Genomic DNA, 25,683 nt, shown 5'->3' with positions numbered 1-25,683 from the left:
TAGGCCATTTGCATCAGATACCCAATTTTCACAATACCAGCGAGACGCAGACAGTCAGTGCCAGTTAATACAAATCAGTTTGAAACTGGTAATGCGGGTAATTGTAGGCCTACTATTACATAGCAAATAATGCGGGACAACCATCTACAAATACAAGGATAATGGTGATCAATTAATCTGTTAATATTATTTTCATGATGTAGGATATATTTATTCATAGCCAAACTATGCAGATAAAGCGGCCGAGGAGTGCGCAACACCTACTTAATTATTCACAAGCATGGAGCTAATAATTAAAGCTCCATGTTCACAAGCCTCATTTAAAAGCACGATCATAACAAAAGGGCTGCTCACTAGCGTATTGCCTGATTATTCTAATTTATCTGGGAAAGGTTCAAATTGGAATTAATTTAATCTTGTTCATCAGAAAACTCACTTTTTGGTTAGATTGAATTACCGACGTTGGTGGGGCAACTCAAGACTGATTTTGATAGGGGGTGTCGCTGAGAAAGTGGACCCATACCAATTTTTCAAGATATTTGGACCCATCGATATACCAAAAGTCAAAATTTTCAGCCAAAATGTAACACAAATTGTCTTAGTTTTTACAACTTGCCCCTAAAATTGGGAGGAAATTCCAAAAATTTTCCCCCAAAATTTTGCCTATAGTGAGGCAAAATTGGGCTATTTTCCGCAAAAATTTGAGAAAATTTTGGAAAAAAAGTGCCAAGACTAATCTAGAAGGGGTCTGCTTAAATCGCACGGGCTAAATAGTCATTAGGGTGTGTCGGGATATGGTGTCACAAGCTCGTTTAAAATGCAAAGACGCTCATTTTAAAAGTATTTATAAAAATGTTTACGTTTTCCTACATCAGGAAGCTTCAGGAGATACTAATTTAATGGTAGTCACATTTTAAGGCTTAGTCTTATTTATTGTTGTTAATTAATTAAGCATTTGATACACATTTTTGTATTGTGATAGTATATTGTGGGCTGATGTGCTGTGTAGTTTTGTGTCATGTTATTTGCATAAATATGAATATTAATGAGCTTATTTGCATATTTTACCTTACATTTTCATTAATCCAACTTCAAACTTTGTAACTGTGATAGTATTATGGTGGGTTGATGTGCTGTATAGTTTTGTGTCATGTTATTGGCATATTTATGAATATTAATGAGCTTGGTTGCATATTTTGCCTACTTTTTCATTAATGCATGTGACTGCAATTTGGCGTTTTCAATGCATTTTAAGCTGATCATGAAATTAACGAGAATATCTGGTCACGCTCCTTTCAGAATTTTTACCTGATCGTCGGCTTTTGCAGGCAACAGAATGCAGATTGGCTCACGATAGATGTCGTATTCCTCTATGTGGGCCTATTGATAATAAAATTACTTTAAATTCCTTGTAACAAGATGATAACTACCTCTGTATACAGGTTTCGTCGCTGTGTCTGCAAAAGCTGTAGCCTTTAGCGCCGTATCAATATCTCAAAAAAGGGCACAACTGGTGAGAGTGTCTTCATATTTCCCACATGAAAGCTTGCGTCAGCGCTTATACTATACTAATATGGATACGTTGGTTGTCCATTATCAAACATGAGCTGGGTATTTCTCTGAAAAGGTGTACTATTGGAAGATAGGCAAATATGAATTTGAAAATGATTATAAAAATGTTTCCTTTACATATCTGTAAGGATGTAAGTCTCTAGTGCATGAAAACAATATTTGACGCAATCTTTAGGGGCACCCTCTATATTATAGAGGGCGTAATCTGCAGGTTGTGCCAGGTGAGCATCATCTCCGTCACATTTAGGCCAAAAAGGAAAAAGGAAAAAAGGACAAAAAAATTATGAGTTTTATGGATAACTTGTAAGTTGCTTGATTCATGTTTGCCTTTTTCATTTAAAAAAATATGATTTTGTACTTTCGTCATTTAGTTGGGACAATGAGAGGCAGGCTGTACGGAAAAAGTCATGTCTGTTGGTATTTTTTTATACAAACTTAAGTATATTCATAATTTTGCTTGAAATAACTAAATAAATTTCTATTGACATAGTAAACACATACAATATCAATTACATTTCCAAATAGTAAATTCCATGTTGTCTGGGTCAAAGGTCAAATAAAGGTCAACAACAATTGTGATGGAGATGACATTGCTGTGATGGAGATGATGGTGATGTGACGGAGATGATATTTCTACACAAATTCCTATAGAGAATCATCTCCGTCATAATTGCACCGATTTCAGTAATGTTTTCACACTACTTGAAAATGAAATTCATACAGATGAGAAGGTTTAGAATTGGTAAGCATTTTCTGATAAACTAAACTGGACTTCGCTGTATCTCAAGATCCGGTGCTGTGATGGAGATGATGGTGATGTGACGGAGATGATATTTCTACACGAATTCCTATAGAGAATCATCTGTGATGCCAACTGATGTAGCGGAGATGATGGTTCAGACATTGCTTACGGTTAATAGCAGGGTAAAGCTTACTCAACGTGTTACATATCACCACAACAGCTTGTGGGACATATTCAACCATCATTATTTTCCGGAAAAATACAACAATAACACTTATATCAAATTGATCAGAAACGTTTGGAGATGATGTTGAATAAAAGTACGCGCCTGTATACTTGAAGATACCCTCAAAATTGGCAGGAAAAGAGTGCTAATGTGCAGCTATTTCGGGTTGATGTTTTTCGTCGTCTGTAAACGGCAGCGTACGGGGTCAAATTATTGACCTCTGATATTTGGTCTTCACCTCCAGCCGTTTTGATGCCAATGTGACGGCAATGATGTAAAACTAAGGGACAGCAATTTTTTTACACAAATTTTTGAATTATTCCATAAAATTGACTTTAGAAGTGGTTTTAAGCAAAAACCTTCTTAGACATGATATTTACCCCAGTCAGTGGTAATTTTCACTTCCCACACTTGCTCACAAAAATACTACAAAATCACTAAAATTCGGTGCGTGACATCGGGACATGGGGTTTTCAGGGGGGTCGTCAGATATTGAAGAATTTTTTGACTCCAAGAAATTTATTTTTCCCCACTTGGATGTTCTTAACTATTTTTATACATACAAAAGTCCATGCAGTCCATGACTAAGCCAAAAAAGAAAAAAAATCCGCTTTTAAAACTTTTATGAGCGCCGAAAGTCGCGGGACTTAAAAGTTCACCTTTTCAGAGAATCACCCAGCTATGATTGGCACTGCTTGAGATATCTCTTTGTATAATTCCAGAACCTATCAGCAAGCCGCCAATGACCGACCTTGTTACAAACTCTTAATCTGTTTCCCGAACAAAAGGTACCTCTCGATGAATAGCTTGGCGGAAACTCTAATTGGCACAAAGGAACAATATGCGTTACGTAATCAACTTTGCGCCACGCTAGGCGTCCTGCGCGGAATTGTCAGCTAGCAGTACGCGTTTAGTTCGCCACGGTGCAAAAAGTAAACAAAATTGTGAAACAAAACAAAGATTGAATTTTAAATAGCATCGCGGTTTTTCCGTATCTTTTGTATTTTATGGCATCAAAACAAGCTGAAACAAAGGTAACTAGTATACAGTTCCCGTTTAAACAATTATTTTATGGATGCTAAAGTGAAATATGACAAAACAGAGGAGAAAATACGCAGTATTTGGGTTTTTTACACTGTGGACACGTGAGAAACGCACGTGTTGTTTGTTTACATCTCAGACCCCAATATCGATTAGGTGACGTCATCAGAAAAAGGTCAAATATTATTGAATTACTACAGATATACAATGTATATAGATAGAACGGTCGCAAAGACGGGCTATCTGCATTTAAAACACATGTTAATTAAGACAGGTTAATAATCGAGTAAACCCAATACAATCCACTATGTAAAGCGAGATGTGATGGCGGTAAATTACCATGTAAATTAACCGCCGACTCACAACACTGACATGAATACAAGTTTTAGTATCATTTAATGATATATTTACTCTATCGTTTGATGTACAATGGTACATAAAGGGGGGGGGGATAGTTTTGTACCTAATATGAGGGTGGGGTCATAACAGTTTTAGGTCCATTAAGACCGGGGGTCAACAAAGTTTTGGGTTCACGAATCGAAGAGGGATAAGGGGGTTAAAAAATTTGTAACACGAAAAAATATATTGTTCCCCCACCAAAGTATTTCTGAACACTCCCTAGGCCTAAAATCAGTTGATTTTTCAGCAAATGTTAACTTTTCAGTGAGCTTTGCTTTTATTCCATGTTAAATTATGGCAAACGGAAACAATCAAAATATGATGTAGCTAGGAAACAAATACTATAATCGCAATGTCAAAAGTACGCAATGTCAAGCACGGTGCTATTCTACTTTTAAACAATAATTCATATTGGCAGGCAACACCAATAAGTGTATTAGCGCAGATTGATATTTTTCGGGATATTTTTTTACAGGAGGAAGCACATGGCAAATACTATTGCCGCGGGCGCCATTTTGGAAGGTCACGTGAGGTGTCATATGATTTTTGTGACATCAAATACTCACTGTACTCATTCGTCACGAAGGAGAACGAAGACTGTAAGCTACTGTAATATCTGATCTAGGTCAATAGAGGGCATAGTGATTGAAAAAATAATGGTAAGTGCAGGTTACCGAGTCGCTGCCTAATTCAAACAGCACGCTTTTGATTTTCACTACTTAATTGTATTTTTGTGCTCCCCAAATATTTTAGTTGCCCCCATATGATTTTTGTGACTTCAAATACTCACTCTATTTCATATCTTATGCTTGTCGTATATTTCCTTTGTATTATCGATAGTTAGTCTTAATTTCGACATTACTATATCAACAAAACTTTCCCTTATCAAATTATTAAAAGGACTTTCTTGCAGAAACAAATTACTGTGGCCTGATGGAATCATAGTAGTTGACCCATTTCCGCCCGGTCGGACCTTGCTTGGGGCGCTTTTTACTATCTTCAACAGGTTCGATTCACTAAACTTACGACAACCTTTATGTGGTGACCTCAATCACATGGGCCGAGTAAGAGTTGATGTGAATTATTCATAACTGATCGATACCTTGCCTCACTTTGTTGAGAGCAAGCCAACAAAATTCGCCATAGGTTTGTGTGGCTAATACAAAGGCCGTGAATTTAGTGTAACCCCCTGTCCCTATGTTTTTTTTTCATTATAGCCCCGCATTCTCGATTTTGGATTAGTCAGGGATAGGCCTGTACGATTATGCAGCCAGGACTTTGATACTCAAAAAATATATCATATATGACGAAAAATAGACAACAAAATCTCATCTTCTCTAGTATTGCCACGGATATTGTATTACAGATTACTCACCTTCATCATCAGGATGAAAGTTCTCGATTGTTTCTATTTCTGTTATTCCATGCTTTCACATTTTGATTGCTTTCTTCGCTATCACTTACCAACTCCTGAATTTCACTTAAAACGTTTTAAATTTCTTTAAGTATCGAAACGGCCAAAATGGTTAAAATGCCGTAAAAATAGTGATTTGCACGCAGCCTTCTACACATGGACCGTACGTACGTTAATACGGTGTTAAATATTGCTAGTATCGGTTCCAAACTGGATTGTGCTCAGGGGTGGTGCAATAATTATGTGTACTTCCCAGGGTGAATTCTCAAAATGGTCTGCCAAAAATCGCTTGCCCCCCTTTGGCCGTGCCAAAAACCTTTGCCCCCTTTCGATGTGCCAAAAACCTTTGCCCCCCTTTGACGTGCCAAAAATCTTTGCCCCCCCTTACACATGCAAGATTTTGAGGAACCCGAATTTAAAACCTTAAATTGTCTTAACATATAATGCGAGCGCAGGGAGCAGGAAATTTTGCATATTTGAACGTGTTCGTAACGTTTTCCTACGCCTTTTAGGGCGTAATATAGAAACGGTGCCTAAAATATCTGTGCCAAAAATTGCTTGCCCCCCCTTTCGACCTGCCAAAAATCGCTTGACCCCCCTTTCGACCTGCCAAAAAATACAATACAATACAATACAATACAAAGAGCATTTGCGCCATTTCCATAAGGCTCAGAGCGCTTACAAAATACCTTAATACCTTAATACTACAACTTAAAACTACATTTTGAAGGTGCATCTTAAAAATAATACAAATTACAATATCAATGAGAACATGTTATGGGAACAAATAAGTTTTAAGCGCTTTTTTGAATGCATTTGTTGATGAAGATTGTCTAATATAGACAGGTAGCTTATTCCACTCTTTTGATGCAAAAACTGTAAAAGTTCTATCACCAGCTAAGACTCTAGTCATGGGATAGTCAAGACGAAGATAATCATCGCAAGATCGGAGTTGTCTCTTTGGAACATACAATGATAAGCAATTTGACAAATATGTTGGTCCTTGGTTGTGAAGACATTTATATACAAGCAAAAGTAATTTGAAAATGATCCTTTGGCGTATTGGAAGCCAATGAAGTGATTTCAAAAGTGGACCCGCTGAGTGTTTTCGGTCGACTTCAAATACAAGACGTGCTGCCCAGTTTTGAAGACGTTGTAGACGTATAATATGAGTAGATGGTGACGAGGAGAGAAGGCCATTACAATAGTCAAGACGAGAAAGTATCAATGAACGTGTGGCATGATGACATGTAGGTTGGTCGATATATTTCCTAATTCTAGCGATGTTTCGAAGATGAAAGATAACAGATTTGCTAACATTTGTAATATGAGAAGACATAGTCATGTGAGTATCGAAAAAAGCACCCAGATTCCTAATGGTCTTTGCAGATTCGATGCATTCATTTCCAATAGATAAAGTTATATTAGGTGGCAAATGTTTGTTATAATAATATGGTGATGCTTGCCCCCCCTTTGGCCTGCCAAAAATCTTTGCCCCCTATAATTCACCCCCGGGGGTACACATAATTATTGCACCACCCCTCATTCGTCACGAAGGAGAACAAGGCGCCTGGAACGAAGACTGTAAGCTACTATAATATCTGATCTAGGTCAATAGAGGTCATAGTGATTGAAAAAATAATGGTAAGTGCAGGTTACCGAGTCTCTGCCTAATTCAAACAGCACGCTTTTGATTTTCACTACTTAATTGTATTTTTGTGCTCCCCAAATATTTTAGTAGCCCCAAGCCACATATTTTGGTAGGTTATGGATCACTACATCCATATATCATGACTTTACTTTTAAAATGAGACTTTTTCGTCCTGAAAAAAAAATTGGGCGCGTTGCATGAACTTCGACATGAGGTAAAATCAGCATATTTCACGTAGCACCTGCGTTTTATTCCACGTTGGAATCCAAAATGTGAAATCGCAATGTCATTTTTTATACGCAAAGTATCACACACATTGCAATGGGCAATCTATGGACCTCGCGTATAAATTTAGTCAATTTTTAACACGTCGTTGCACCTTTATTATAATGATTTGTTACTAACAAAAAGGATCATAATAATAATTAGACTTTCTTTCGTATGTTCATTATCCTTGAATGTCTTTAACATAAGAAGAGCTTATTTCCAAACCGTGTTAAGTCCACCCACCTTCAAAATTGAGATTTTGATGAAAATGGGTAGTGAGTAACTAGGGCTATCCAGCAATGTGTGTGTTTTTTTTTCAAAATGAGTCAAGTCCCGAAATATTGACACACAAAGTATAGATTTTTTTCCGAAACGTGTGCAAACTGTGTTAAGTCCACGAACACTGGCAAGTAGCATGGCATAGGGTTTCCAATAGTTAATGCATGATTGCATGAGTTCTGCATGATTGATAACACTGTCTTGCTTTGCGTCTTCGTTCTTGTTTGGTCTGCATATATTTATATATTAGTAGTTAAAACTTACAGTGAGCCTAATCAATATTGGGCGAAAAGCATCCAATTTTATATATTTTTTGGCTATTTCTCCATTAACGATCCTGCCCAAAAGTGCTTAAAATGTGATGAAACAGCTATCATTAGAGACAGTAATTTGCCAGATACTTTCTGCAGGGAAACAGCTAGTCTGCTATTTTGATAACAAGAGAAAAGCATACACATAACTCTACTGTCTATGTTTTCAGTTTCAAATGGAGTCACCCATTCAGGTAGGCCCATTTGAAATTCACACTCACTGTGTGGGAGACTATAGTTTCTACTGATGGTGCAATAATGATGAAAACTTGTGTCGGGGGTGGGTGTTAAAATTTTGAAACATATCTGATTGGGCTAAAACTTAGTACAAATAACCCTTGTTTGAAGGGATCATGAAACATTCATCTGAGGTCACCCAAGGTCAAAGGTCAAATGTTAAAGTTGCTTCGGCCAGGCACAAGTGACCTGGTAAACGAAGGTGTTCGCTGTAGATAGCTCGTCGGGGAATTTTTGCAGGACAGTCAAGTGTAGCCAACAATCGGGCTTATTACCCTGATCGGAACCGACTGTAACGAGGTCTTTTGTCATGGGTCATCTGCCCCACCATTACCAGATGAGCCACGGGGAGAGCGGAATTATTTGTTTTGGTCCTGCGGGGAATTGAACCCGGGACCTCTTGCACCAAAGGCAAAGACCTTAACCAGTGTGCCACGCTGCTCCCACAAAACATTTTTATACCCTTTATATAACCCGACATTTAAATCTTTTATGTAAACGTTGTGTTTCCTGGGTAGGTCAAAAGCTGATCCGACTTGGCTGTAACTTGGGGAAAATGATCCCTGACACATGGAGAGTATGAAATCGCAAAGGTCATTTGAGGTCAAAGGTCAGGTCAAATTTAAAGTTGCTCCGAATGGGCTGTAACTTGCAGAAAATTATCCCTGACACTTGAAGTTATGAAACCGTTAAGGTCATCCGAGGTCAAAGGTCAGGTCAAATATAAAGTTGCTTCGATTGAGCTGCAACTGGGAGAAAATGATCCCTGACACTTGGGAAATATGAAACCGCAAAGGTCATCTGAGGTCAAAGGTAAGGTCAAATTAAAAGTTGCTCCGATTGGGCTGTAATTTGCAGAACATGACCCCTGACACTTGGAGAGTAGTATGAAACCGTTAAGGTCATCCGAGGTCAAAGGTCAGGTCAAATTTAAAGTTGCTCGAATGGGCTGTAGAGAGTATGAAAGGTCAAATGTCAGGTCAAATTTTAGGTTGATTTGATCGGCTTGTAACCCAGGGAAAACAATATCAGACACTTGGGACGTATAAAGCCGCAAAGGTCATCTGAGGTCAAAGGTCAGGTCAAATTTAAAAGTTGCTCCGATTAGGCTGTAACTCGGGGAAAATGATTCCTGATACTTAGGGAGTATGACACTGTCAAGGTCATCCAAGGTCACATGTCAGGTCAAATTTAAAGCTGCTCCGATCAGGCTGTAACTCAGGGAAAACAATCCCTGACACTTCAGGAGTATAAAACCACAAAGGTAATCTGAGGTCAAAGGTCAGGTCAAGGTTAAAGTTGCTTCGATTGGACTGTACCTCAAGGAAAACAATCTCCGGCACTTGAGGAGTATGAAACCGCAAAGACCATGTAAGGTCAAAGGTCATGTCAAATTTATAGTTGCTCCGATTGTGCTGTCACTCGGGGATAATGATCCCTGACACTTGAGAGTATGAACAGCTAAGGTCACCCAAGGTCAAAGGTAAGGTCTAATTTAAAATTGCTCTAATCGGGCTCTAACTTGCAAAAAAATGATCCCTGACACTTGGGGAGTATGAAACTGCAAAGATTATCCGAGGTCAAAGGTCAGGTCAAATGTAACCTTGCTCCGATTGGGTTGTAAATTAGGTAAAATGGTTGCAGCCACTTGGAGAGTATGTAACCGTAAAGGCCATCCAAGGTCAAAGTTCAGGTCACATTTAAAGTTGCTCCGATTGAGCTGAAACTTAGAGAAAACAATTCCCGGCACTTGGGGAGGATGACATCGCAAATGTCATCTGAGGTCAAAGTCAGGTCAAATTAAAAGTTGCTCCGATTGGGCTGCAACTCGAGGAAATGATCCCTGACACTTGGGGCGTATGAAATCACAAAGGTCATCCGAGGACGAAGGTCAGGTCAAATTTGAAGTTGCTCTGATCGGGCTGTAACTTGCGGAAAATGAATCGCCACTTGAGGAGTATGAAACCGTATAGGTCATCCGAGGTCAAAGGTCAGGGCAAATTGAAAGTTAGTCCAACCGGGCTGCAACTTGCGGAAAATGATTCCTGACACTTGGGAGTATGAAACCGTAAAGGTCATCTATGGTCAGGAAAGGTCAAATGAGGTCGAATGGGCTTAAATGTGATGCAAATTATTCTTGATTTGAGGAAGCATGAGTAGTCACCTGATTTTCCCGAGGTCAAAGGTTAATTGAGGTCAATCAGCAGCTACCGCCTGATATTCCTGGCTCGTGACCAACAGTAGCTCTAGTTTGAACATATCGTCCAATTGTATGTTACGGGCCCTGTACTGTATGCACACGTACGTATGCATAACTCGCAACTCAATGTCCAAATCAACTACAATTTGGGAAATTAGCTGTGTTCGTGATTATTGACCATACCCAAAAAAGAGGATGCTAAAATCACGAAATACCAACTTGTTAGAAACCAGAAACCCATAGGACTATAATTATCACCCACCTTATCCCCCCAAACCACACACACGAAAACATAGAGCCTTTGCACAAAATGTTCTTACGCATTGAAAGTATTATTAATAAGCCATATCATGATATATCCCGAATAAGAAGAAACTAGAAACTATATTTTTCTGTAAATCCCACAAGCCTCTGCGAGACCAGTGATGTCGTCTCGCCGATGCGGACACCGTTACTGCGCACTTCACGGCTTTGGAATGAGCAGTAGCAATGTTCTTTAACGATGTAGGCATCGGCGTGACGTCAAAAGACGACGTCCCAGGTCTACTTCAAAGGCTTATGGTATTTACCGAAAAGGTCAATTAAAGTTTGTTCGACTTATAATTGGCGAAAATTATTCGGTTTTGTTACTGCGATCGTCAATAAAATTTAGACTCTTCTTCGCGTAAATTCACAGAAGCGTGCGTCAGTCACATTATTACGCAATGCGTAACCAGCGATACGTGCTACACGATGTTATGGGTCTCATTTTTTGCCATTTATAAGTCGAACAGACTTTGTTGGTGGTTTTAAACCGTACTACCGTAAAAATCGCCTACTGGCGCATATGGGCTGCCTTGACATAACTGGAATTTTAGGCACAATTTAAAAGTGCCCACCCCTGTAAAAATACCACCAGGAAATAAACGCATGGAACATTAATTCTTGTTGGAATCTTCAGCGAAGGGAGCTCTTTATAATTGAAATTCACCTCAGGTTGATTTACCCTAAGGCATAGGATTCCACGTGTACCATTACGCAAATATTTACGGTATTTTTGCTTATATTTATTTATTTATTTATTTTATTTAAAGGGGCATTTCGTGATCCACAGCCTCATCCCCCACTTTTCCCAAAAAAAGTTGAGATTTTTACACCACTGGATACCTCTGGCTACATAATGTTTATGTACCTAATATTTCTTGCAGATTAATTCGTTTAGCAAAAATATCACCAAATTTGAATTTCGTTCTGGTGCACCAGAACGAAATTACAACGTATTGTCTATGGAGCAGTGTAATACACATAATCATGCATAACTCGCAAACGCAAAATCGGAATCAACTGAAATTTTTTTCGTGGATATCTACTTAAAAATGTCATAAAAAGAGGATGCTAGGATCACGAAATCCTCCTTTAATTTAATTATTATTTGTTTGTCTTCGTCTGAAGAAGCTTTTTCCATCTCAGGCGGGATAGATCACATCGATGTATCCTTTAAGTTGGCCATTAACCCGTTTGAACACCTTTTCAAACCTGTTAATTGAGAGAGAAAGGGTAGATAGAGAGGTAGATAGAGGGGAAGGAGGAGAGAGAGAGAGAGGGAGGAGGAGAGAGAGGAAGAGGTAAAATATTGAGGAACAACAAAGTAAAAAATAAAGTAAATATACTTATAAATATAACAAAATTAAAATTTAGTTTACTTTCAGGTTTAATTTGTCAAAAAGACATTAATTTTAGCGCTGTTTTAATCGTTATAATTGATTCATTTTCATCTGCATGATTGCCATAAAAATAATTGACGAAAAATGCGATACCCATTAATTTCCACAAGTACCCTCATATTGATATTAATCACCAGAATAAGTGGCGTCCGCAGGTTTTCAAATGGGCCGGCGGGGGGGGGGCGTAGTGGCGGCACCAGAACTTTTTCCGGAGGGGCATGGGAGCAAACTGAATTTCAGGGAGGGGCAAAATCAACAAATTTTGAGCAAAATTGCCGCCAAGAGTGGAAATTTACGTAATTGGGGGGGGGGGGTTGCCTCAAAAGTGGGGGGAAACTGGGGGGGGGGGCAAGAAAAATATTTGGGGTTGGGCTAATGCCCCTTACACCCCCCCCCGTAGCGCCGTCACTGGGGGACACGGCAAGGCACGGCACGGCATCCGCCCACTCTTTGCGCACGCAACGCACGCCACTGACAGAACTCACCAGGAAACAATAAAAACGATGTAAAATTCACAATTCGGTTACAAAGCGGAAAATCAATAGCTAAAGGTGGATCCCACGTGATAGAAATTTAATGTGATATTGACACTGCTTGAATTACGACGAATATGATATATTAGAGAGATTGCGATTTCCAAACGTACGTATCGAACGTATGTGGGATCTATTTAAAATCACTCTCCTGTGGCGGGATTTTATTGAAAATAATTATACGTTCCTCGGCTCCTATTATTCCGAACGGATTGACAACCATGGTTACAAACCATACTCATAACGTTTCGCATAATAACACCCAACACAGACATCATTCCGAGGTTACATGAGAATTATTCAAATTAGTATTAGTAAGCTTTATTTTCTTTTCATTCTTCTGTACTTACGGGATAGAAAATATTTCTTTGTTGCCTTTGAACCCCTTAAACTTTCCGTAAGCGAACGCGTGACTGCTGGTCTCACCGCCTCCTTCGAGTGTGAACTTAACGCTTTCGAGATCGTCATTAACACCCAGCCAAGCTTCGTATTTCTCCTCCATCTCTGAAAAGAATAAAACACATATAGACGCCGGCTAATATCAATGCGTATGTTCATGTCTATTCTCCATGTAATCTATAACAAACGAATCCAACGAGCCAAGTGATGGTCAGAATTCATTCGGTCATACTGGGTCCCATCCCTAACAAAAATGTTGTCATGACTTTCCATTTGGGTTGATAAAATACGCTTAAAAATCGATCATAAATTTGTGTTGGATATTTTAGATTTATCGACGTCAATGCTTTTTGCGGTTGCGGCACAGGGGTGTGTGCGTGTACGCTTCGCATTATTAACTTTACACGCGCAATCTGATACTGCGAATACGACCGCGAAACACGTGCCTACGTCACCCGATGCTGGTTAATTGGCCCAACATCGGCAGAACAACATTGGCCTAATTGGCTTGCCGACACCGACGGTGCCGATCAGTACCAACGTTGGCCTAATATTGCATTGCCAACTGGTACCGGATATACGCTTAATATACCTTTACCACAAACCGATTAATAATAATAAGTTAATCTACTTCAGCAGAAATGTTGTGTCAGCATGCTATAAGATTGCTTCAGTATCTTTAAAAACACCAAGTAGTCTTAGGATAATTGAGTCAGGGGCCCACGGGGTCTGGGCATCAACTAAGTTCAACCTACCGTCTTTTCCGAATCCAACTTCCAGACCATAGATCACAAAAATACAGTCGTCTGTATACATATCCATGTTTTGCTGAGCTGATTGGGTCGCCATATTGCCTTCCCAGGTGTCCAGGAATGTCCGAAATTCACTTTCAAGACTACTGTCCATGCCTTCACAAATAGAATTTAATAGATTTTGTCATGTAAGTAGATCATTAATTTGGTATTTTGTAATATACAAGTATTCGCTGGCAAACTGATGTAATAATCGGATTAACTACCATAGCAATAGGTGAAAACAATTTTTGAATATACCGCGCTGCACTAGTACGTTCACGCGGTACCTCTGCATTGAATATCATGCTGATCACTCGCACCTGTAAGATTAGTATCTTTGAAAAGGCGGTACTGTATTATTCAATCTATGATTGCAGACATACACAGGTGATGAGCTCAGTCTGCTTGCAGTGCAGCGCGATGTATTCAAAAATTGTTTTCTCCTATTGATATGGTAGATAATCCGATTATTACATCACTTCGCCAGCGAATAATAACAAACGTATGCGTAATATCTTTCCCGAAAACAAACAAAAGTAAACAAGTAAATACAACAAATAAGCGAACAAAACAAAAAGATAAGGCTATGTTTCACAATCAGGTACGCCACGCACGAACTACCTTTAATCCTTGAGTACGTATGCGCGTTCTCAAAATAATCGGAGTGTGTATGATATGAGCGGCCTTACAAATCCTAAAGTCGCGCCAAATTAACGTATTATATTGAAAATGGGTTTAAAATTACAGAATCAAAAATCCACACCAATCATATCAATCATTCCAGGTCAGTGTGACTAAATGAAATATTTACTACTCTCAATATCACCAAAAATAACCACACCTAATATTCTTAAATTAAAAACTAGAATAATTTGAGGGAAAAAATTAAATTGCCCACCCAATAAATTATCCTTATGTACCTCCTTGTTACGCACTTCCACATACTCCCAAGGTTATTACAATTGGTCAATATTATTGAAGAAATAAAGACTAGTTTGCGTCTGACGTCAGAGCAAAGGAACGGCGTGATTGGTTGCTGACCTGCGCAGTACGGCATTTTTGACATGACGTCATACAATTACAATAATACATACCCATACCACCATTGGTTGAACAGGAAAAGCTTAATCCAGTATCTTCACAAGCTTGTTGGCATTTTCCTTTATTAAATGGCTTCGAATCGGGATCACACGTCTTGCAGGTATCTTTGCAATGCTTTTTAATCGGGTCTTGATTTGAAGTGACACCATCAAGGATTGCTGCAAACAAGATGGCGACTATGATGCGTCGAAGAGCTGCCATGATTATACCAGAGCAATTCTCGGAAGTTATATTCTGAAATTTGATAGAAAAGATGCGATGGATTGTAATAATAATAATAATAATAATAATAATAATAATAATAAGAATAAGAATAAGAATAAGAATAAGAATAAGAATAAGAATAAGAAGAAGAAGAAGAAGAAGAAGAAGAAGGAGAAGAAGAAGAAGAAGAAGAATAAGAATAAGAATAAGAATAAGAATAAGAAGAAGAAGAAGAAGAAGAAGAAGAAGAAGAAGAAGAAGAAGAAGAAGAAGAAGAAGAAGAGATTTAATATAGCGCCCAACGAAAATAGCCTCCGGGCGCTTTACAATTTACAAAACATATTAACCTAGTGAACAACAATTAAAAAACAAAAACAAGAACAACAAACAATACTTAGCCTAACGTAAACGTACTATTACACATACACAATATTGCAAGAACCTGACCGGGTATTTCACAAGATTGGAATCACACAGCAACTCATAGGTGGAGAACCAAGCCGGGAGAAAGAAAACAGCAAAGACAAGGAACCGGCAAAACGCAGACCACTCCACCGCCATGAGTCACTATGCAAGTCCAATCAAGTAAAAATAATAATGGTAAAAACGACAATGCAGGAATATTATTAAACAAGTTAAAAAACAACTCAAATGAAAAGGAAACGGAGATCAGCATAACCCAACCCTTAGAAAATACACAGGAACTTATAATGACAAATACACCTGGATTGATTAAAAGCACTATACATAATTATACAAGTCATGTCCAATACAATAAATATTATAATACAGACCACACTTAGCATAACTTAAAGACCCATTCAGTGATCCCAGCGCAAGTGTTAAAATATTAAAATTGTTTACAAATTGCTTAAAAGTGAAGGATTAGTCATTCAAATTGTCATTTGCTATTTTTGAAATGACAAATTTGGCAAAAAAAACAAAAACAAAAAAAAACCACCCAGCTGTACTGACGAAGTTGAAGCCCCATTCAAATACATGTAGCTAATTTAGATACTGTCAAATCTAAATTACAGATTCGTGTAAAATGGCGTAATTTGTCTTATTACACACGGCTTTTGGCTGAACCACTCGCAGGCTATGTTAGCACATGTATGACAATGACAAAGGTACCAAAATCTGAATTTTGCTGATTTTTACGATCGTCTGGATGAGCAAATCACTGAATGGGCGTTTAAGGTTGTACTACACCCCTGATCAATTGTGAGTGGACACTACGAATGAGCCGTAAACTCGACAAATTGTATTCTGAGATATAGTGCAAAATATGCGTGAAAGTCGTATTCATAGGTGCCTCAATTAGGCGCGACATGTTTCTCATTTGATAGCGTTTAAACCATTCAATAATCATATTTTTGAGGAGGATAATAATCTTCTACATATTGAATCATTAAATAGCTCTAGTCTTTGTATGCTTTGGCTAAATCCTGTTCAAGTGGTGGGTTACAATTTGTATGTATTATGATAACCAACAATAAACAATGAGAGGACATTCCTGAACCTCGTTGACTTGGGAATGATTTGAAATGACCGCCAATTATGACTTTATTACCAGCAATGTGGAAAAAGAGACACATGTAAAACCGAAAAAATTGTACTATTTTGTTGAAGGAGCAGAATTCAACAAACCATAACCCGGCGCTTATGGATATCGTTTGAGGTCAAATGATATACTATTTTAAAGCTTATGATATATATTTTCTAAACACGAAATAAAACAAAATTGACCGGGGGCCAAGTTTACATTTGATTCGTCGTGTCCAGTCACAATTTTGTGACTAACTGTGCATTTTTCTCAAAAAATAACAACACACTGGTAACACAAGTTATGTATATTATAGAGGCAAGGAATCCAATTACTGAAATTTCAGTGATTCAAGACAAGTGGTTCATTATATATGTAAAAAATATATGTCATAAATAACGTACCGCTTGTCTTGAGTCACTGAAATTCCAGTGTAGTAACTGGATTCCTTGCCCCTATAATACATAACTTTTGTTACCAGCGTGTCATTATTTTGTAAGAATCACACAGTAACTCATTAATGGGGAACAAAGCCGGGAGAAAAACAGAGCAGACACAAGGAACCGGCAAAACGCAGATCACTCCACCACCATGAGTCACTGTGCAAGACCAATCAAGTACTGATATAAGAAGAGGCATTGGAGAACCGAAAACATATGAACTTAAACATCAAAGAATAACTATGGCTTAAACGACAATACACGATTATTTTAAACATGTCAAAAACAAGTATCAAATCAAAAGCAAAAAAACAAAAACAAAAAAAACAAAAAAAAAAAAAACAACAACAACAACAACATACAAACAAAAAGCAAAAAATAACAAAAACAAAAAAACACACCAAAAAAACAAACCAAAAACAAAACAAAAAAACCCACGAAAAAACAAACAAACAAAACAGATTCCAAAAATCAGATCATGCAGCGCTCCGCAGCTGGCCCCTAAACGGATTGAGGCCCAGAATACAAAAAAGGACAAAAAGGAAACAGCGATCTGCATAACCCAACTTGGAAAAGATAATTCAGTAGAAGCATATAATATCCGAGTCATATCCAAGGCACATTTGTTTTTAAATTAAATATATATTATAATATCAGCAAAAACGTACAGTAAATAATATAATGCAGATTAGTAAAAACAGATTCTGTATCTTTTTTATTTTAAAAACGTGGACAAAATTGAACAATTTAAAAGGGCATTTCGTGATCCACAGCCTCATCCCCCACTCTTTTCAACAACAAGTAGTTGAGATTTTTATACCACGGAAAACCTCTGGCTACATAATGTTTATGTACCAAATATTTCTTGCAGATTAATTCGTTTGGCAAAAAATATCGTCAAATTTGAATTTCGTTCTGGTATAACACATTGTCTATGGAGCTGTGCAATACACATAATTATAAATAATAACATAACTCACAAACGCAAAATCGGAATCAATTCAAATTTTGAGAATAAGTTTTTTCGTGGATATCTATTGAAATGCTAGGATCACGAAATCCTCCTTTAATACATAACAAAAGTGTAACAATATATTATGCATAAGCCATACCTGCCTCTTCTCCTGTCAGAAATAGAAACCATACACGATACCCTACACTGGGTATTGGTTCCTTGTTAAAGATAATAAATAATATAATAAAAATCGAGCCTTAAGTACAGTACAAAAATTGAAATATTTTCTGTGCACTTACCGCAACCGAAATTCTGGGTTCTCGCTTCAACGATGATCTGAAGTAAATTTATGAAAAACCGCGCAAGGTAGAAGTAATTTGTAGGCCTATTAAGGAGGCGGGGTTTAAAATAAAGCGGATTGATATTATCCATGGTGTTATTTATAATACAAACATGTATGGTCGACAGTGGATATGTGACATGGTGACGTGTCAGGATTGCTATTGGGCAAAAGTATATTTTTGCAGTGAAACTCGGGGGAGGGGGAGGCGCTTATTAATTTGGTTTGGTGGAGATATGCGGTTTGGATGAAAACGGATAATAAAAAAAATGACAAGGAAAGTGACCCAACAATACAAAAAAAAAAGGGTTTGAGAAAATTTCACAAATTTTTACTGAACAGCAATGAAAAATAATCTTTTAATTATCAAATAGTTAGAGTAAAGTAGGAAAAGCATCCCATTTCTAAACCAGTTACCCAAGTTGCTCATCTGGACATCGCATATAGTATACCCCTGCATTTCTCCACTAAAATAAATAAGGAAACACTCTTGGAAGGCGCACAAATAAAAAACCATCAACTCTTGCCATTGATTGAGCACATGTTTGACAATTGGAATTATGCATAGGATTGGAATCGACAATACGAAATCATGATAAATATATTCCAAAGCTACTTTTTAATTCCATCTGGTAGCTACTGATGTTTCGTATATTAAGGTTTTTTCCTCTACAACCCTTCAAACTTTGATATGAATAAACCATGATCGGAAGAACACAAAGATTTAACATTGGTAAGAATTGACAATCATGAATTATTTGGAAAGCACTGAAACTGCTGAACATCAAATTCTTCAAACTATCGAAGATAATGTTTTGGGATGCAGAACGACCTTTACTGGCCCATTCGGGGAAACCACGGGTAAGATTTAAGATTTATAATTTTTCTAATAGTAAAATTGCCACTTATTTGGCGGAATTCTTATTTCGAACTAATATACCAATTTTGCATGGAGTCAATATTATATGAGGGTTGATCAGCTCGTAATCGGTGGGCCTTATAACATCGCGGATTAATATCAATATATTTTATTTCGAGAATGTCTTGTGACATCCCGCAAGAAACATCACAAATTATTGATTTAAATCCTATACTATAATATATCTACTTTCTTTAACACAAACAAGAAATTCCTGAAAAAAATTGGTGCCAGTTCAATCTGACACGGTTATAATTATTATTCAATAATTTGCGTGAGATAACAAGCAGACTGACTTTTAATGGAAATACATGTATTGCAGAATTTGGATTGAAGGGCTGCTTTGCATTCATTTCTTTATATTTGATTTCTTATTAGGGGTTTTCAACTGAAATGTTTATACTTTATCTGGAAATAATTACAACATTAAAACATCCACTAAATGAGTAACCCCCCAAAAAAAATTCAAAATAAAAAAATTAAACAATTAAAAAAAATTAATAAAAATTAAAAAAAAAAATTAAATTTTTTTTAAACAAAGGAAAAAAAGTAACAAACTAGATCTAGCTATAGATCTAAACCTAGCCGTAGCCGTTAAGCAGAAATGACCCCTAAATCATTGAAATCGCAACCCTCCTCACGCTTAAATATCTATGCTCTAAATGACCTTTGACGAAATGATCCCTAAACTTTGATCTTTAGGGTCATAAATATTTTTAATATGTTTAGGACGATGTAAGGATCATTCCTGTTGAATTTGAGCTCGATCAGACCAATTTTAACATTTGACCTTTGACCCCTAAACTATGACCTTTGGGGTCATAAATATTTTTAACATGTTAGAAATGTCTTAAGGGAGGTGTAATGAGCGTGAACCCGGTTTGAATTCCAGAGGGGGTGTGCTTGTAAAGAGTAACAGCCATCAGAAAAGGACCAGCTCAGATCGCGCGCCAAATAAGTTTGCATTTCAGAAATAGCTTTTTTTTTAGCCTTGAAAAAAACCAGGCAGAGCTAGGAATCGAACCCGGGACCTCTCGTTTGTAAAACTCAGTGCATAACACTGAGCCAAGTAACTATTAGCTGCGAGAAGTTTGATAGTAATCCTTGATATTGCTGAATAGAATAAATCAATACTTATAGCCCTATTTTTCTAATGTACAATGCAATTCAAAAATAAAAAGGGCCTATAACCTAGGAATATGTGTGAAATGGCTATCAATCGATCAATCAATCAAGTTTTCAAGTTATCAACAATCAATAATAAACCAATGAATCATGGAATATTATTAATTACTTACTAATCTACCAAACTAGTCAGTAAATAAACAAATAAATAAATAGGCATAGACCTAAAGAGAAGTAAATACATAATGCAGAACGCATGTGTTATTTTAGGTACAAAATTCTATTATTCTATTATTTATAATTTTCTAAGTACTATACACGGGATTAGTACCTGTGCTTTTAATATCCGCGCCTAATCAATAATGGGTCTTTCATATATGTTCACTCAATAGTCAAACTATACTATATCCCTCTAGGATTATCTTCTGACCAGGTACTAAAGTCGATGCTTTAACAGTACCCAATCAAGTGTACATATCAAGGTCATAGAAGGGCATTATACAAAGAATGGTCAAAGGTCAACGTTTCCAAAGAAGTAGAGTATAGAAGTAGACGCAAGCTTTCGTGCGGGAAACATAAATACATACTCGCCAGTCGTGGCCTTTTTATGAGATTTGATACGGCGCCGAAGACTAGAGCTCTTCCATAATTTAGTCCGAAATCCGGTTTTCAGACGGACATTTGTGTGTTGTTACAAGGAATTCAAAGTAATTTTATCATCAAGTGACCCACATAGAGGAATACGACATCTATCGTGAGCCAATCTGCATTCTGTTGCCTGCAAAAGCCGACGATCAGGTAAAAATTATAAAAGAAGCGTGAGCAGATATTTTTCTTAATTTCATGATAAGCTTAAATTGCATTGAAAACGCCAAATTGCAGTCACAAAATTTATAATATTCGTAAATCACTACAGCGAATGGTAACGTAGGCACGTGGAAAAGAAGTGCAATAGCAATAACAAAGTATGTGCCCAAAGAGTTGTCTTTGGCATGTCGATCGCTTTTTGAAATATCGCTAAAAATATCAAATTTGGGAAAAACGCCCCAAAATTTAAAACAAACACGAACCTTCCAAAATAAACACATATTCGCACTCGGCGGCCCAGTCACTACCTGTCACTGTGATTTGGGGTAACTCGTTGCTTCCCCTCTCCAGATACCTATACTTCGCCCATACCCCACGCCTTAAGGATCATACCTTTTGAATTAGAGCTCGATTGGACCAATTTTAAAATTGGACTTTTGACCCATACTATGTTACATGTAGCAGATATGAATTTTTGAAGATTTTTTAATTTAAACCGGAAATGACCCTTAATGACCTTTGACCTCAATTCTGTGAACACCCTATAGACACTGGATATAGCCGATGTATATTAGTAAGTGACATCACCGTTGTGGCTTGTCTACTATAAATGAAGGTCACCGTGCCAAATGATGGCTGTTCTATCAAATTTTACACAAAGATGTTCAAAGCCAAATCAGGCTAATTTTAACATGTGACCTCATTTGAATTTTGACCTTGGGTTGACCCTTAAGATGTGGTACAATATATAAGCTTGGGCCAGTGGTTCTTCTGACCAAGTTTGGTGGTCATAGCATGCAATTTAAAGGAGTAGTAGCATTGTCAAGATTTTCACTAAATCACCCCTAATATCAGTTATATGACCTTTGACCCCTATATGAAGCTTGGGTCAGTGGTTCTTATGCCTACGTTTGGTCGTAATTGAGTCAAGCGCCCGACACTAGTAGCATTTTAAAGATTTTCACATAATGACCTCTAATAATCCCTAAATGACCTTTCACCCCTAACTGTGTACAACTTTGAAGGAACTTGGGTCAGTGCTTCTTGTGGCCAAGTTTGGTCGAGATTGATGTAAGCGTCTGGCACTAGTAGCATTTCAAAAGATGGTTTGACGAAAGAATCGGAAGAAGAATCATACTAGACTTAGCTGTGATCTAAGACCACGAACACAACCGTGTTGTGACCCCTTAATGACCTTTGACCCCAAAATCTACGAAACCCCATAGGCATTGGCTTATCTCAATGCATGTGTGCACATAGTATCACTCTGCCATGTTATTTGTGACAGAAGGGACATTTTGAACGTTTTTGTCTTGGACCGGAAGTGACCCCTTAATGACCTTTGACCCCAAATAAAAAATACCACATATACATTAGGTAAATATAATTCATGTGTGCACATACCGTCATCCTCCTATATATTTTTCTAAAGTAGCATTTTGAAGCTATTTCGTTTTATACCAGAAATGACCCCTTAATGGCCTTTGACCTCAAACAAAAAATACCACATATACATAAACATAATTCATGTGTGCACATACCATCACTCTCCTATGTTTTTCTTAGCTAATACATTTTTTGAAGGAATTTGGTATTATACCGGAAGTGACCCCTTAATGACCTTTGACCTTTGATCAAGTGTTCTGGAGTATTTAATCACCATATTTAGACATTCAAAAATTTTAGCCAAAAATTTCAAAATTTTTGAGCTTCGTTATTTGTGTAAATAGCGACCTAAAAACATTTTTATGCATCAATCAAGTGTTCTTGAGTATTTTAACACCATATATGGACATTCTACCAAAATTTGAATCTTCGTTATTTGGGCGAATTTCGACCTAAATCCACAATTGTTTTAGAGTATTTTGACACCATTTTGGACTTTCAAAAATATAAGCCAAAATTTTTGAATCTTCGTTATTTGGGCGAATTACGATGTAAAAAACACTCTTCTAAACAGATCACGTGTCCTGGAGTCATTTGACACCATTTTTAGACATTCGACACCGACTTTAGAGATTCGAACATTTTTGACCAAAAAATCTAAATTTTTAGACATTCGTTATATCGCAAAATTTCGAACTAATAACTACTTTCCTACACAGGTCACGTGTCCTGGAGTCATATGTAACACCATTTTCTAACCTGCATTTTTAGACATTCGAGATTAGAAATTAGATATTCGTTATTTCGCTAAATTTCCATCTAAAAACCACTTTTCTACACCGATCACGTGTGTGAAGAGTGGTTCTTAGATCGAAATTTTGCGAAATAACGAATGTCTAATAATTTCTAATCTCGAATATCTAAAAATTACAAAAAATAAAAAAAAATTTGTCTTAAATTTCGAAAATGGTGATACATGACTCCATGACACGTGATCTCTCTATGTGTGTAGGGTGTGTGTGGGGGTGTAGGGGTGTGTGTGTGGAGGTGTTATAGAAAAGTGGTTTTTAGATCGAAATTCTGCGAAATACCGAATGTCGAAAAATTGAGATTTTTGGGTCAAAAAATTTCGAATCTCTAAATCGGTGTTGAATATCTAAAAATGGTGTGTGGGAGGTGTTATAGAAAAGTGGTTTTTAGATCGAAATTCTGCGAAATAACGAATGTCTACAAATTGACATTTTTTATCAAAATTTTTAAATGTCTAAAATGGTGTCGAATGTCCAAAATGGTGTCAAATGACTACAGGACACGTGATCGGTGTAGAAAAGTGTTTTTTTGGATAAAAATTCTGCGAAATAACGAAGGTCTAATTTTTAATCTCGAATGTCTAAAAATTTTTTGGTCATAGATTTGCGAAGGTAAAAAAATGGTGCCATCCCAGCAAACACAAAACGTTTTCGACATCATTCGCAAAAGGTTATAAAAGGTTGTCAGAAAATGTTTAAATGTCGGGTTATATAAAGGGTATATTAAGGGTATAAAACGTTTTCATAACATTTGAAAACATTTTTTAATAATCTACTGCCCAACAAACACAAAATGTTTTACGGAAAACGTTTAAATGTCGGGTTATATAAAGGGTATAAAAACGTTTTAATAACATTCCAAAAACATTTTTGAAAACTTAATACAAAACATTCTAAACAGAATGTTATTTTGGGGAGTTGAAAAAATATTTTGCGAAACATGTTTGCCCAAAATATTTGCAGTAACGTTTTAAAAACGTTTTCATGACCTTTATATAACCCGACATTTAAATGTTATTAAAACGTTTTGAAAAAAACATTTAAAGAACATTTCTGTGTTTGCTGAGTGCAAATATTTTAACATAATGTTATTTAAGTGTTGACAAAATATTTGGCAAAAAACGTTTGCGAAAATAGTTTACAATAACATTTTTTAAAACATTAAAAAATATTGTTGTAGTGTGTTTTCATATAAAACGTTTTAAAACGTTTACAAGGCCTTTATATAACCCGACACTTTAATGTTATTAAAACGTTTTTACCTAAACCAAAAGCCAAAATATAACTTATTTATAACGTTTTGAAAACGTTTTTGTGTTTGCTGGGATATGACTGCAGGTGGTTTTTAGTTCAAAATTCTGCGAAATAACGAATGTCTAAGAATTGAGATTTCAAAATGTTGAATCTACGTTATTTGGATGAATTTTTAGAGCCAATAAATATTTTGTCTAGCTCATACGTAAATTAACTCGTCTAATTTTATTGTATCAATCAAGTGTTCTACAGGGTGTCCAAAAAAAAGAGGCCCCTCATTGCGCCCTCTTTTTCTCCTATTTTTAAAAGTTGATCAAATATATTTTGGTATGTAAGAAACCATTGAGTCGTTAGCTTTAATAAACCAACACAATTATACCAATCGGCTCACAACTTTTGAAGATATGCTCTTTTAAAGAAATGTACCCATTTTTCACTCTGTCCACGGAGAAGGTTTCGCTACTTCAAAGATTGAAAAGGAGTACACATATCATGCATGAATATCAAACATTCCTCAATGATAACTTTATAAAATAACTTTATTTATGGAATGAGCCTTACCGGTGGGTTTATGGGCAATGGATTTTGTTAATAGTGTCATTAATTTGTGGGTAAAATTGATGCCGAATGCTTTACTTGCAATTACTTATTTTTTTCTTGGTTATTTATGCCTTTTTGTTTTATTATGTTTCTTATTTTCTTGCTTTCTTTTTCTTTCTTTTTACAACATAAGTCCTTTCTCTTTTTAGGATAAAAGGTAGCCCTAAAAGGTTGATTGGTTTTTGTCTTTAGTTCTTCTGAAGTGAGTTTACTGTGCTGCTCTGCCCTCTACCTGGTTGCCTCCTTGGCGAATACAGGTTTCAGCCCTGGTCCTCATTGCATCAATTGCGTTGTGTACCATCCTTGTGCGCCGGATACTTGCGAATGCATTCAGTAATACGTTTGCGAATATCTTGGATTTTGCCACAAATAGTTCAGTCAAAGTGGATTTTGACTCACCACTAATTGCAACAGAATTATGTTTTTCAC

General features: G+C 36.8%; 1 protein-coding gene across 1 annotated transcript; it reads right to left on the bottom strand.

The window, feature by feature from the left end:
- Positions 1-10,652: 10,652 nt before the first annotated feature.
- Positions 10,653-18,387, bottom strand: LOC140166307 (uncharacterized). Its single transcript, XM_072189726.1, has 5 exons — positions 18,314-18,387; positions 14,863-15,103; positions 13,730-13,882; positions 12,926-13,079; positions 10,653-11,854 (listed from the first exon to the last, which is right to left on the bottom strand). The coding sequence occupies exons 2-5, from the start codon at positions 15,068-15,070 to the stop codon at positions 11,785-11,787; spliced, it is 585 nt and encodes a 194-aa protein (XP_072045827.1). The 5' UTR covers positions 15,071-15,103; positions 18,314-18,387; the 3' UTR covers positions 10,653-11,784.
- Between the last annotated feature and the right edge of the window lie 7,296 nt (positions 18,388-25,683).

This window comes from Amphiura filiformis, chromosome 12 (genome assembly GCF_039555335.1).
Source record: "Amphiura filiformis chromosome 12, Afil_fr2py, whole genome shotgun sequence".
NCBI lineage: Eukaryota > Metazoa > Echinodermata > Ophiuroidea > Amphilepidida > Amphiuridae > Amphiura > Amphiura filiformis.
The sequence above is the reverse complement of the archived record's forward strand: the minus strand, read 5'-3'. Positions and strand labels throughout refer to the sequence as shown.

Coding starts and splice junctions, on each gene's coding strand:
- LOC140166307 (XM_072189726.1), bottom strand. CDS start 15,070: ATGGCAGCTCTTCGACGCATCATAGTCGCCATCTTGTTTGCAGCAATC. Junction 13,883..14,862: donor TTCAACCAATGGTGGTATGG/GTATGTATTATT, acceptor CTATTTGTGAAG/GCATGGACAGTAGTCTTGAA. Junction 11,855..12,925: donor AAAGAAATATTTTCTATCCC/GTAAGTACAGAA, acceptor CTCAATTAACAG/GTTTGAAAAGGTGTTCAAAC.